The sequence below is a fragment of the Salvelinus alpinus genome, chromosome 2 (assembly GCF_045679555.1).
Source record: "Salvelinus alpinus chromosome 2, SLU_Salpinus.1, whole genome shotgun sequence".
Classification (NCBI taxonomy): domain Eukaryota; kingdom Metazoa; phylum Chordata; class Actinopteri; order Salmoniformes; family Salmonidae; genus Salvelinus; species Salvelinus alpinus.
In genome coordinates this window covers 71,078,333-71,093,256 of record NC_092087.1, presented here as the reverse complement: position 1 = coordinate 71,093,256, position 14,924 = coordinate 71,078,333, and the positions used below count along the sequence as shown (strand labels likewise).

At 46.0% G+C, this 14,924-nt stretch overlaps 1 protein-coding gene across 1 annotated transcript; it reads left to right on the top strand.

The window, feature by feature from the left end:
- Positions 1–3,540: 3,540 nt before the first annotated feature.
- On the top strand, positions 3,541–7,724 carry LOC139567625 (keratin, type I cytoskeletal 13-like). Its single transcript, XM_071388995.1, has 7 exons — positions 3,541–4,215; positions 4,691–4,773; positions 5,098–5,254; positions 5,492–5,653; positions 5,793–5,918; positions 6,240–6,460; positions 6,756–7,724. Exons 1-7 carry the CDS (start codon positions 3,637–3,639, stop codon positions 6,919–6,921), a joined length of 1,494 nt encoding a protein of 497 aa, XP_071245096.1. The 5' UTR covers positions 3,541–3,636; the 3' UTR covers positions 6,922–7,724.
- Positions 7,725–14,924: the final 7,200 nt, after the last annotated feature.

Sequence of the window (14,924 nt, the reverse complement as noted above, 5' to 3'; positions counted from 1 at the left end):
CTGAGGCTGGTAACTCTAATGAACTTATCCTCTGCACCAGAGGTAACTGTGGGACTTCCTTTTCTGTGGCGGTCCTCATGAGAGCCAGTTTTATCATAGCGCTTGATTGTTTTTGCGGCTTTCAAAGTTCTTGAAATTTTCCACATTGACTGACCTTCATGTCTTAAAGTAATGATGGACTGTCGTTTCTCTTTGCTTATTTGAGCTGTTCTTGCCATAATATGGACGTGGTCTTTTACCAAATAGTGCTATCTTCTGTATACCACCCATAACTTGTCACAACACAACTGATTGGTACAAATGTGTTAAGAAGGAAAGAAATTCCACAAATTTACTTTTAACAAGGCACACCTGTAAATTGAAATGTATTCCAGGTGACTACCTCATGAAGCTGGTTGAGAGAATGCCAAGAAAGTGCAAAGCTGTCATCAAGGCAAAGGGTGGCTACTTTGAAGAATCTCAAATATAAAACACATTTTGATTTGTTTAATAGTTTTTTGTTTACTATATGATTCCATATGTGTTATGTCACGGCCGTCAAAGGAAGAGGACCAAAGCGCAGCGTTGTGAGCGTACATATTCCTTTTATTTAGGATGATGCCGACAAAAACAATAAACAATACAAAAACAACCGTGAAGCTTAAGGCTCTAGTGCCACAAACAAAGACAACTTCCCACACTGAAAGGAGGGAAAAGGGCTACCTAAGTATGGTTCCCAATCAGAGACAACGATAGACAGCTGTCCCTGATTGAGAACCATACCCGGCCAAAATATAGAAAACAAAAACATAGATTGCCCACCCCAAATCACACTAGATTGTGTGGTCTGTCATCTTTTTGGAGGGGAGAAGACAGGCAGAGGTCACTTTACAGAGTTAACCATTCATAAGTTTTCTCCTTGGAGTTACTGCATGTTCATTCCTGTCAAAATTGCATGTTCTTTGATAATTGCAGAGGAGGGACAGACAGAAATCAAATTGATAAATGCTGAAAATCATACATTACAGTCATTGTCAGGGCATGAGAAAGACACTCCTGTGGTTTTATCTGGGTGTGGATCTCTCCTTTGAAGAGGAAAGCTGCAGGGCACACAGGAACATAAAGTCTCTCACTCTCTCTCACTCTCTCTCTCACTCTCTAAGTAACATGTGTGTACAAAAGAAAGTGGGGACTAGAGGGATGAGAGTGGGACATGGCTATGCCATTTACCCACCCCCCTTTCTCATTGGTCAGTAGCAGAATTAGGCCCAATGAGTTTCTATGTCTAAGCCCTGAGTTGCATTACAGACACACTGGTAATCCTTAGAGTATGTTGAGAAAAGGCTGAAGTTTTGTGAAGATGAGAGGAAATCACTCATATGAGTGAGTGTGTGAGCAGGAGAACCAGGCCGATGACCTCAGCTAATTATTTTCTTACTCATTCATTCACTTTTAACTTACATATCAGAAACTTGGACTGATACATCTCACCGCAGCTGCCACGTAACTAGTACCAGCCTATATGACATACAGAGCCTAGAGAAAGTCTACACACCCCATGCACAATCTGCACATTTTGCTGTCTTAAAATTACATCTAAAAGTGATTAAATTGGATTTCATTCCTACCGATCTACATACTGTAACCTACTCCACAAGTGAAAGAAAATGTATAGAACATTTTGCGTCTTCACACCCCAGAGTTAATACTGGGTGGAAGCACCTTTGGCAGCCATTACAGCTGTGAATAATACAATTCTAAAAACTTTAGACAGCTCTTAGGGAAACTTTTATCCATTGTTTTTGGACTGAGACTGGAGCACTCAGGAACACTCAACACCTCTTGGAAAGCCATTCTTAAGGATCTTTGGCTGAAAAATACACCTTTTTACCTGTGCTTTGCACCTTTCATATTCAATTTGATATTGACAAACCACCCAGTCCCTGCCGGGAACAGGCATACCAATAAGATGATTTTTTTTCCCTCCGCAAATCATTAACATAACTTGCATTGGCTTGAACAAATGTAAATCAACTTTTCCATGTACAACATGGAAAAGTAACATGATTTTTTCCCTTCTGGTTATATGGAAATATGCAAACAAGCAATAGCTTGTTCTTGCACGCTGCAGATGTCAAGTACCCTGCCAAGGTGTTAAGGGAAAAGAACAGGGCCCACATCCACAAAACCTTCTTACGAAGAAATGTCTTCTTAACTGACATTTTTTCCTTAACTAGACTTAAGAAGAAAGTTAAGCAAAGTTGCTATTCCTCAAATGTTATTGGAAATGTTCTTGCGCTATTTCTTATGTTTCTCCTTAAGCAAGAAGTTAAGAAGAAATTAGATCCTTGAACATAAAGTTATTGGAAATGTTGTTAATTCCAAGATAGCCAAACCCTTGTCTTAAATTCAGGGCAGTAAGAGAAAAAGCTCATGAACGCAATTGAACATGTTTAATTCACTCACAAACTTAATCTGAAAGTTTCAGTATTGATTATTTAAATCCAAGAACATGTTTTAGAACAGTAATCTCAGTAAGAAATATGCTAACATGATTGCCATTGCCATTGCTAGCTAAATAGCTAGCTAAAATTGTCAACTAGAAACAAAAGTTTGAAAGAAAACATATTGTTGAGGAATTGCACTTACGAACTATCTTATAAACTTTTTTTTTCTTAAGAAGCTTCTAGTGTTTTGTGAATCTGGGCCCAGTACTTTAATCGCATCTGGGGTGAGTTTTCCAGGTGTACAATGCCCGGAGTAATGACTCATCCCATGGGGGCTATAAAGTGGTACTTTTGTCGGTACTGCAGACTCCCACAGTAGATGGAACACGCATAAAGTTGAGTGAAACTTAATACAATGGTACCTGAGTATGTGCATAAAATCACAAAAACTATTAAGGAACAATGGACTGTTGTGTTGAAGGAAAAGAACAGGAGATTTTCTTGCGAGATATCAGTGTGTGAGTAAAAGACAGGTCTGTTTGGGGAGAACGTTGTCTGGGTGTCAAGTGAAAGATCAAATTGTACCGTAAAGTTTCAATGAACTGCATGCATCTCTGCAACTTGTTTCTTGGTAGGATAACATGTACAGGTAAATAGCCATTCAGTGTGTCAATCTATGTGCTCAGGAAACATGGCAAAGCTCACCTGTCACAGCATGTCAAAGTGTGTGTTGACTGACTGATTGATTGACCTACCTGGGGCTAATAGAAGCAGGCGTGTCCATGCTTTCAACCAGACACTTTTACGGGAGAGGAATTCCAACTCTTTATGGGTGTGTGCACATTTATATGTCTGTGTGAGTTCCTACAAGCCATATATAGAGTGAGATGGGGAGAGTGAAGTTACGAAACAATAGTATATTTTCAATATTTGCGTATCCACACATACAGTACATATCTATTGATCCTCTTCCATCTCCTTCTGCATCCTAGTGTATCAAAGTGGGGGGAGGAGCCCTGCCCTGTCCCACATGAGGTAATGACTACCTGTAATCCTCCCTTCTCTATTCCACCCTTCTGCCTCTCCCACCCATGTCCTCCTCCCACCGTCCCTCCTTCTGCCCTGAGCAGCATAAAAAGGGAACAGTGGCTGGGCCGTGCATCACATTCTCTCTCCTCATCCCAGGCAGGCAGACTCCCTCTCAGCAGCCATGTCCTTCTCCAGATCTAGCATGTCCTACAGCAGCAGCGGCGGTGGAGGCGGAGGTGGCACCATGTCCATGAGGTCTGGAGGTGGAGGTGGAATGGGTATGGGCTCCTCCCGCTTCTCCTCGATGGGTGGTGGTGGCGGTGGTGGTGGCGGTGGAGGAGGCCGCGTCACTGCCATGAGGGCCGGCAGTGTGTATGGAGGTGCAGGAGGCTCTGGGGTGCGCATCTCTAGCTCCTCGTTCGGTTCCGGCGGCGGAGGTGGTGGTGGCGGTTATGGTTTCGGAATGGGAGGGGGTGGCGGCGGCGGTGGCGGCGGTGGCGGCGGTGGCGGTTTTAGTTTTGGCTTGGGACGGGGTTGTGGTACTGACAGTGGAGCCGACATTAATGTGTCGGCCAACGAGAAGGCCACAATGCAGAACCTGAACGACCGCCTGTCCACCTACTTGGAGAAGGTGCGCATGCTAGAGGCGGCCAACGCCGAGCTGGAGCTGAAGATCCGTCAGTTCATGGAGAGCAAGACGTCCCCCAGCGCTCGCGACTACTCTCGCTTCTACGCTATTATCGCCGACCTGCAGGACAAGGTACGTGACGTGTTTCCTAGATGGCAAGAGCACTCAATAACGACATCACAGCATGTAAAAACATGATAATGTCTGCAAAGTGACAATGTTATCCTTTGCTAGAAAGTACAGGCGACATCAAGTTACTGAGAGTGATATATGAACATTGGAAAATTGTCAATTATATACATTTGTTATAATTGATTCAACATAGGCACCAAAGATAGATGCAAAGACAGTATGCATACTTGCAGCAGAAGCATTGAAGATTAAGCCGATCATTGAAGCTATTCCTTCCTCTCTCTTAAGAGCCCCTAGGCGATTGCAGAAGGCGCAATTTGTTTCTTTGATTATTTACATTAGCTATTATTTACAGTGCTACTGAAACTCAAAATTCAATGATTACAATGTGGGATCAAACTGTGTGTGTACTGCGTTAGTGTGGAATTCCACGTATGCCCCATCCTGAATTTTTTTGCCATCCTCCACCTCTCAGATCCAGGCTGCAACTCGCGTAAACGGAGGTATCTATCTCAGCATCGACAACGCAAAGCTCGCTGCAGACGACTTCAGAAACAAGTAAGTACACCCAACACCATCCACAGATACAGTACACTGCTGGTGCATTACATTAACCACATGGAATAACCCCAAATCTGTAAAAACCCTCATACTGTTTTTTATTACATTTTGTGTTGAATCTATAAAAAAGGAAACCAAATGACATTACCCTTCAGCTCCACCATAACCACACCCTCCCAACAGACATATCAGAAGCCTGGTGTTACTTTCTGATATTTTCCCAAAACTTAATGGAATACTAGAATCTATAACCCCCCCTGCTATTCTCACAGAGGAACACATTCACGCAGTTCTTTGACCTAAGCTCTCTCTATCTCTCAGGTATGAGAACGAGCTGGCCATGCGTCAGTCAGTGGAGGCTGACATCGCCGGGCTGAAGAGGATGCTGGACGAGATGACCATGGCCAGATCTGACCTGGAGATGCAGATCGAGGGGCTGAAGGAGGAGCTCATCTATCTCAAGAAGAACCATGAGGAGGTGGGTGTGGGCTGATGGAACATATCCATACAGTCCCTTAATGTATTACATCTATTGACCATGTCAACCTGCTATGGGTCTTCATTAGAACACCATTGCTGGCTTTCAAGCACATCTGTATCAAGCAATGGTGTTCAAATGTATAATGAAGACAGAGGGAAGGTCAAGTTGTTACCATCAGGCAGAGGTTAGTCACTTCTTAATCCTTTAAACTTACCCCTATGTTTTTCTCCAAAGGAGCTTCTGGCCATGAGGACGCAGATGACTGGACAAATCAACGTGGAAGTGGACGCAGCACCACAGGAGGACCTGACCAGAGTCATGGCTGAGATTCGTGAGCAGTACGAGGCCGTTAGTGCCAAGAACCAGCGCGACCTGGAGGCCTGGTTCCAGACCAAGGTAGAACCTCTAGAACCCCTAAACTATGTTCATGGTGTAGATGTTCCTTTACTTCTAGTTGGTAACATTGTCACATTCTATCATGAGCTGAAATGTTGGTTTGTTTCTGTGACGATTGACCACTTATTGTGTTTTACAGACAGAGACGTTGAACCAGGAGGTGGCGTCCAGCACAGAGGTTCTCCAGACCTCCAAGTCAGAGATTTCGGAAATCCGTCGCACACTGCAGGGCCTGGAAATTGAACTGCAGTCACAGCTCAGCATGGTGAGCTGTAATTACAAACATCTGACCAAGGACCACAGTTTAGGGCACATTACGTACACAACTTTCTACAACTATTATCAAAAATCAACATTTTACTCTTTCATCATTCTCTACCATCCCTCAAGTATCTCACTTTCACCTGGACTCTAACACTATCCCTCAAGTTGTTGTAGCCAGGCACCACTCCATTACTATAGCTAACATCTACCTGCCTTCACATTCAACTAGAGCTAACTTTTTCAGTATGACAGTAAACATTCCAAATTCCAAACCTACTCCCACATTTTTTGAAGCATCATCTCTGTCTCTCCCGGCCAATAGAAAGGCTCCCTGGAGAACACGCTGGCGGAGACGGAGGGTCGTTACTCCATGCAGCTGGGACGCCTCCAGAACCAAGTGACCAGTCTGGAAGAGCAGCTAATGTCTCTCCGCAGCGACATGGAACGCCAGGGCCAGGAGTACAAGATGCTGCTGGACATCAAGACACGCCTGGAGATGGAGATCGCTGAGTACAGGAGGCTGCTGGACGGAGAGGCTAGCGGGTAAGGCAGGAAGCGATTGGACAGAGGGGGGCCAATGAGACAGACAGGGATGTGGGAGGATAGTGTTACATATTTGTGGGATGGGAAGAGGGGTGATAGGGGACCTTGAAAGACATGAAAATGAATTTATGTCTCCTTTAACATTTGATTTTAAAAACAATGTTCATTTGAAGTTGACATTACCATGAGCCATGGTTACTTTTGACATGAATCTACTGCTATGTGACTTTTTATTAGATACTTATTATGATCATAGATGCTAACTATGCTAATCGTGAGTTTCCCTTCCTCACAGCCTCAGCTCCTCGAAATCCGGCCACGGCTCCTCCAGCTCGCACGTCAGCTCCTCTAGCTCCGGCCCCAGCTCCTCCACCTCCACCACACGCAAAGTGGTGATCGTCACAGAGGAAATAGTGGATGGCAAGGTTGTCTCCACAAGTCAAACCAAACATACCACTTAAGGTTCCACACACACAGCGAGCACTGCAGCAAGCAATGGGTTAACCCCATAGAAATATAATTACTAGAATGGGTATAGGAAATGAGAGGTCAGCACATGGAATATTACTGCTCCACAGTGCTTTGTTCATGCAACCTAAAATACAACGTTACCACTTATACAAAGTCTTCGTCAGATGAAAAATCCCTATTTTCATTGTCTGTCTTATTTGCTAAGGGCAGCTCTGGTTAACTCTAATTTAAGATGTGAATTCCATCCTCCTATTCTTTCTAGAATGGCTAAAGCCCCTCAGATACCCATCATGGAACATTGACTTGTCTCCACAAGTCAAACCAAACATACCTCTTAAGGTCCCACACACACAGCGAGCACTGCTGCAAGCAACGGGTTAACCCCACAGAAATATAATTTCTAGAATGGGTATAGGAAATGAGAGTGGAATATTGGAATATTACTGCTCCACAGTGCTTTGTTCATGCAACCTAAAATACAACATTTCAATTTATACAAAGTCTTTGTCAGATGAAAAATACCTATTTTCGTTATCTGTGTAATTTCTTTAGGCCAGTTCTGGTTTACTCTAGTTTAAGATGTGCATAACGTCCTCCTATACTTTCTAGAATGGCTATAGCCCCTCAGACACCCATCATGGAACATTGACTTGAATGGGGATTTATTTTCTGGTAATTCTATTTCTATGGTTAACACCTCCAGAACAACACATTCTACTACATCTGGATGGGACACCAACAACAGACCCCATTGTGAATACAATAAAGATGCTCTGACTTGCTGACACCATCATTCGGTTTTCTGTGTCTTTCAACTTGATGTAGCTGATCTGGCATGCTCCTGTACATCTGACTATCATATAGGTTGTCATCTTTTGCACATGAGGCCAATTCTATGGTCTTGAGAAAGTATATGTGTCAGTATGATCTTGAATATATTTATGACATTCACTCGTACTGAGTTTAATACTAGGCAAAAACATTTAAATATTGATAGTAGAAATGTTGAAAGTTGTTAGCAATATTATATAATTCTATCTCTATTAAGAAAAATTCAGAGTTCTTAGATTCAGAGTTATATAGTGTATAGAGAGTGTTTGTGGAGTCAACTGTAGAGCTGGAAACCATGTTTTGGTGGAAAGATTTAGATTTGAAAACAATTAATTTTAAATTAGATGACAGAATGTATCATCTATTACATCCATTCTCAAAGATTCATTTATGATAAAGAATGAATATCTCTATAACAAGTGAAACCACACAGTCCATTCTCATTCAACCACATAATCGTTATTGATGGTTCTGTTGACAAATTATTACTTGATCTCATCCACATTCACATCGAGGTTCTGGGTGGTCTCCATCAGAACTACCATGTAGGTCTATGCAAGTAGGTCAGGAGCAAGAGCGTCCTAGGTTTTGTATTGAAATCGATGTAGCCAGAGGAGGATGGAAAACAGCTGTCCTCTGGCTACACCAGGGTGCTACCATAGAGGGTCCTGTAGAGACTTCTGTAGACCTTCATTGTGAAAGTGTGTTTTAGGAAATCAGGTATTTGGTGACGTGAGTATATTTGGTATGGTTTTATCTAAAAAGCATAACTTTTTAATTTGTAAATATTTAGTATTTTTCAGAAATCACTGAGTAGGGTGGTCCTCATATTCCTCCTCTGAAGAGCCTCCACAGTTACACAACATCAGTAGGCATTGGAGTTAGAGGATGGTACAGTTAGTTTTACCAGATATGACTGTGGGAGACTTAGGAGAATTGGGAAACTCTTGAAAAGTAGAGTGCTCTACTCACAGTGGTGCACAGCCATAAATCAAGATGCAGACCACATATACACTACATTTTTTATTTTGAAATGTAACCTTTATTTAACTAGGCAAGTCAGTTAAGAATAAATTCTTATTTACATTGATGGCCTTCTGGGGAACAGTGGGTTAACTGCCTTGTTCAGGGAAGAACGACAGATTTTTAGCCTGTCAGCTCGGGGATTCAATCCAGCAACCTTTACGGTTACTGGCCCAATGCTCTAACCACTAGGCTACCTGCCACCCCAAATTACATGGCCAAAAGTATGTAGACACCTGCTCGTCAAAAACCTATTTCCAATATCATGGGCATTAATATGGAGTTGGTCCTCCCTTTGCTATTATAACAGCATCCACTCTTCTTAGAAGGCTTCCCACTAGATGTTGGAACATTGCTGCGGGTACTTGCTTCCATTCAGCCACAAGAGCATTAGTGTGGTCGGGCACTGATGTTGGGTGATTGGGCCTGGTTCCCAGTCAGCTTTCCAATTCATCCCAAAGGTCTTCGATAGAATATCATTGTATGCTGTAGCGTTAAGATTTCCCTTCACTGGAACTAAGGGGCCTATCCCGAACCATGAAAACCAGCCCCAGAACATTATTCCTCCTCCACCAAACATTACAGTTGGCACTATGCATTAGGGCCAGTAGCGTTTCTCCTGGCATCTTCCAAACCCAGATTCGTCCGTCGGACTGCCAGCAACGGGTTTGGCTGAAATTGCCAAATCTACAAATTTGAAGGGGTGTCCACATACTTTTGGCCATGTACTGTATGATAGATGATATAGTCAAATCAAATCAAATTCTATTTGTCACATACACATGGTTAGCAGATGTTAATGCGAGTGTAGCGAAATGCTTGTGCTTCTAGTTCCGACAATGCAGTAATAACCAACGAGTAATCTAACCTAACAATTCCACAACTACTACCTTACACACACAAGTGTAAAGGGATAAAGAATATGTACATAAAGATATATGAATGAGTGATGGTACAGAACGGCATAGGCAAGATGCAGTAGATGGTATCGGGTACAGTATATACATATGAGATGAGTAATGTAGGGTATGTAAACATAAAAGTGCATAGTTTAAAGTGGCTAGTGATACATGTATTACATAAAGATGGCAAGATGCAGTAGATGATATAGAGTACAGTATATACATACACATTATATTAAGTGGTATTGTTTAAAGTGGCTAGTGATACATTTTTGATCAATTTCCATCAATTCCCATTATTAAAGTGAGCTGGAGTTGAGTCAGTATGTTGGCAGCAGCCACTCGATGTTAGTGGTGGCTGTTTAACAGTATGATGGCCTTGCGATAGAAGCTGTTTTTCAGTCTCTCGGTCCCTGCTTTGATGCACCTGTACTGACCTCGCCTTCTGGATGATAGCGGGGTGAACAGGCAGTGGCTCGGGTGGTTGTTGTCCTTGATGATCTTTATGGCCTTCCTGTGACATCGGGTGGTGTAGGTGTCCTGGAGGGCAGGTAGTGATTAATGCGTTCAGATTAATTGCTTTTATCTAAATTAATTGCACTGGCCTGGCACCTTGTTTGTGTGAACACGCCAATGTAAACTGACTGACTGACTGCACCCTTCTGATTTATGGCAACATTTATCCATTGTTTTTGGACTGAGACTGGACCACCCTGGAATACTCAACACCTCTTGGAAAGCCATTCTGGTGTGTCTTTGGCACACCATCTCATTCTGCATCCTGGCGTTTGCCAGCAGGTTGTCAAAGTGGGTGGAAGAGCCCTGCCCTGCCCTGCTCTACATGAGGTAATACCTCTCTGTATTCCTCCCTTCTCTATTCCTCCCTTCTTCATCTCCCACCGATGTCCTACTCCCAACCTCCCTCCCTCATTCCGCCCTGTGCAGCATAAAAAGGGAACAGTGGCTGGGCCGTGCACCACATTCTCTCTCCTCATCCCAGGCAGGCAGACTCCCTCTCAGCAGCCATGTCCTACAGCAGCAGCGGCGGTGGAGGCGGAGGTGGCACCATGTCCATGAGGTCTGGAGGTGGAGGTGGAATGGGTATGGGCTCCTCCCGCTTCTCCTCGATGGGTGGTGGTGGCGGTGGAGGATGCCGCATCACTGCAATGAGGGGCGGCAGTGTGTATGGAGGTGCAGGAGGCTCTGGGGTGCGCATCTCTAGCTCCTCGTTCGGTTCCGGTGGCGGAGGTGGTGGTTATGGTTTCGGCATGGGAGGGGTTGGCGGCGGCGGTGGCAGTTATGGTTTCGGCATGGGAGGGGGTGGGGGCGGCATGGGAGGGGTTGGCGGCAGTTATGGTTTTGGCATGGGAGGGGGTGGGGGCGGCATGGGAGGGGTTGGCGGCAGTTATGGTTTTGGCATGGGTGGGGGTGGTGGTGGCGGCGGTGGAGCCGACCTCCATTTCTCGGCCAATGAGAAGGCAACAATGCAGAACCTGAACGACCGCCTGTCCACCTACTTGGAGAAGGTGCGCTCGCTGGAAGCGGCCAACGGCGAGCTGGAGCTGAAGATCCGTCAGTTCGTTGAGAGCAAGACGTCCCCCAGCACTCGCGACTACTCTGGCTTCTACGCTACTATCGCCGACCTGCAGGAAAAGGTATGTGACATGTCTCCTAGATGGTAAGAGCACTCAATGATGACATCACAGCATGTCAAAACATGATCATGTCTGCATTGTGAAAATGTTATTCTTTGTTAGAGAGTACAGGTACATGGTGTACACGTCATCAGATTGTTTTTCCAACAAGTTACTCATAGGGAAATTAATATGACTTTTAGAAAATGCTAAATTATATACATTTGTTATAATTGATTCAACCAACAATTTGCACCAAAGATAGATGCAAAGACAGTATGCATATTTGCAGCTGAAGCATTGAAAATAAAGCAGATCATTGAAGCCAATCCTTCCTCTCTCTTAATAGCCCCTATGCGATTGCTAAAGTTGCCAATTGTTTCTTTGTGTCATGTCATGCTTTACAATGATCATAACGACAACAGGTTCCCTGAAATGCTTCTATGGTCTATCATTTACAGTGCAGCTGAAACTCAGAACTCAATGAGTACAGTGTGGTATCACTGTTTGTGTGTACTGCATTCGTGTCAAATTCCATGCATACCCCATCCTGAAATGTTTTGCCATCCTTCACCTCTCAGATCCAGGATGCCACCTGCTTGAACGGAAGCATCTATCTGAACATCGACAACGCAAAGCTCGCTGCAGACGACTTCAGAAACAAGTAAGTACACCCAACACCATCCACAGATACAGTACACTGCTGGAGCATTACATTAACCACATGGAATAACCCCAAATCTGTAAAAAACATCATACTGTTTTTATTACATTTTGTGTTGAATCTACAAAAATAGAAACCAACTGACATTACCCTTCAGCTCCACCATAAACACACCCTCCCAATCAGAAGCCTGGTGTTACTTTCTGATATTTAAACTTAATGGAATACTAGAATCTATAACCCCCCTGCTATACTCACAGAGGAACACATTCAGGCAGTTCTTTGACCTAAGCTCTCTCTATCTCTCAGGTATGAGAACGAGCTGGCCATGCGTCAGTCAGTGGAGGCGGACATCGCCGGGCTGAAGAGGATGCTGGACGAGATGACCATGGCCAGATCTGACCTGGAGATGCAGATCGAGGGGCAGAAGGAGGAGCTCATCTATCTCAAGAAGAACCATGAGGAGGTGGGTGTGGGCTGATGGAACATATCCATACAGTCCCTTAATGTATTACATCTATTGACCATGTCAACCTGCTATGGGTCTTCACTAGAACACCATTGCTGGCTTTCAAGCACATCTGTATCAAGCAATGGTGTTCAAATGTATAATGAAGACAGAGGGCAGGTCAAGTTGTTACCATCAGGCAGAGGTTAGTCACTTCTTAATCCTTTAAACTTACCCCTATGTTTTTCTCCACAGGAGCTGCTTGCCATGAGGACGCAGATGACTGGACAGATCAACGTGGAGGTGGACGCAGCACCACAGGAGGACCTGACCAGGGTCATGGCTGAGATACGGGAGCAGTACGAGTCTGTTAATGCCAAGAACCAGCGCGACCTGGAGGCCTGGTTCCAGACCAAGGTAGAACCTCTAGAACCCCTAAACTATGTTCATGGTGTAGATGTTCTTTTACTTCTAGTTGGTAACATTGTGACATTCTATCATGAGCTGAAATGTTGGTTTGTTCTTGTGATGATTGACCACTTTTTGTGTTTTACAGACAGACGTTGAACAAGGAGGTGGCGTCCAGCACAGAGGTTCTCCAGACCTCCAAGTCAGAGATTTCGGATATCCGTCGCACACTGCTGGGCCTGGAAGCCGAACTGCAGTCACAGCTCAGCATGGTGAGCTGTAATTACAAACATCTGACCAAGGACCACAGTTTAGGGCACATTACTTACACAACTTTCTGCAACTTTTATCAATAATCAACATTTGACTCTTTCATCATTCTCTACCATCCCTCAAGTATCTCACTTTCACCTGGAATCTAACACTATCTCTCAAGTTGTTATAGCCAGGCATCAAATCAAATCATTTTTATTTATAAAGCCCTTCTTACATCAGCTGATATCTCAAAGTGCTGTACAGAAACCCAGCCTAAAACTCCAAACAGCAAGCTGTAACGGCAGCCTTCCCTCTCTTCACTAGAAGATCAGTCAGGACGTTACAGTACCCCCCTCCTGAGGTGCGTACTCCGAACGCACCCCTAAAACTCAAGAGGAGGGTCTGGGTGGGCATCTGTCCGCGGTGGCGGCTCCGGCGCAGGACGAGGACACCACTCCACCATTGTCTTTGTCCCCCTCCTTAGCGTCCTTTGAGTGGCGACCCTCGCCCCCGACCCTGGTCTAGGAACCTTCACAAAGGTCCCCCCTAGATAGAGGAGACAGCTCAGGACAGAGAGGTAGCTCAGGACAGAGAGGTAGCTCAGGACAGAGAGGTAGCTCAGGACAGAGAGGTAGCTCAGGACTGAAGGGCAGCTCCGGACAGAGAGGCAGCTCCGGACAGAGAGGCAGCTCCGGGCTGAGGGGCAGCTCATGACTGGAGGGCAGCTCATGACTGGAAGGCAGCTCATGACTGAAGGGCAGCTCATGACTGAAGGGCAGCTCATGACTGAAGGGCAGCTCATGACTGGAAGGCAGCTCATGACTGGAAGGCAGCTCATGACTGGAAGGCAGCTCATGACTGGAGGGCAGCTCATGACTGGAGGGCAGCTCCTGACTGGAAGGCGGCTCTGGCAGCTCCTGACTGGCTGGCGGCTCTGGCAGCTCCTGACTGACGGACGGCTCTAGCGGCTCCTGACTGACGAACGGCTCTAGCGGCTCCTGACTGACGAACGGCTCTGACGGCTCGGGACAGACGGGCGGCTCAGATGACGCTGGGCAGACGGATGGCTCAGATGGCGCTGGGCAGACGGATGGCTCAGATGGCGCTGGGCAGACGGATGGCTCAGATGGCGCTGGGCAGACGGATGGCTCAGATGGCGCTGGGCAGACGGATGGCTCAGATGGCGCTGGGCAGACGGATGGCTCAGATGGCGCTGGGCAGACGGATGGCTCAGATGGTGCTGGGCAGACGGATGGCTCAGACGGCGCTGGGCAGGCAAGCAGTGCAGGCGGCGTTGAGCAGACGAGCAGTGCAGGCGGCGTTGGGCAGACGGCCGACTCTGACCTGCTGAGGCGCACAGTAGGCCTGGTGCGTGGTGCCGGAACTGGTGGTACCGGACTGGAGACACACACCTCTAGGCTAGTGCAGGGAGCAGGAACAGGGCACACTGAATTCTCAAAGCGCACTATAGGCCTGGTGCGTGGTACCGGCACTGGTGGTACCGGGCTGAGGGCACGCACCTCAGGGCGAGCGCGGGGAGAAGGAACAGTGCGTACAGGGCTCTGGAGACGCACAGGAGGCTTGGTGCGTGGTGCCGGAACTGGTGGTACCGGGCTGGAGACACGCACCATAGGGCTAGTGCGTGGAGGAGGAACAGGGCTCTGGAGACGCACAGGAGGCTTGGTGCGTGGTGCCCGGAACTGGAGGTAATGGGCTGGAGACACGCACCACAGGGAGAGTGCGTGGAGGAGGAACAGGGCTCTGGAGACGCACAGGAAGCATGGTGCGTGGTGTAGGCACTGGTGGTACTGGGCTGGGGCGGGAAGGT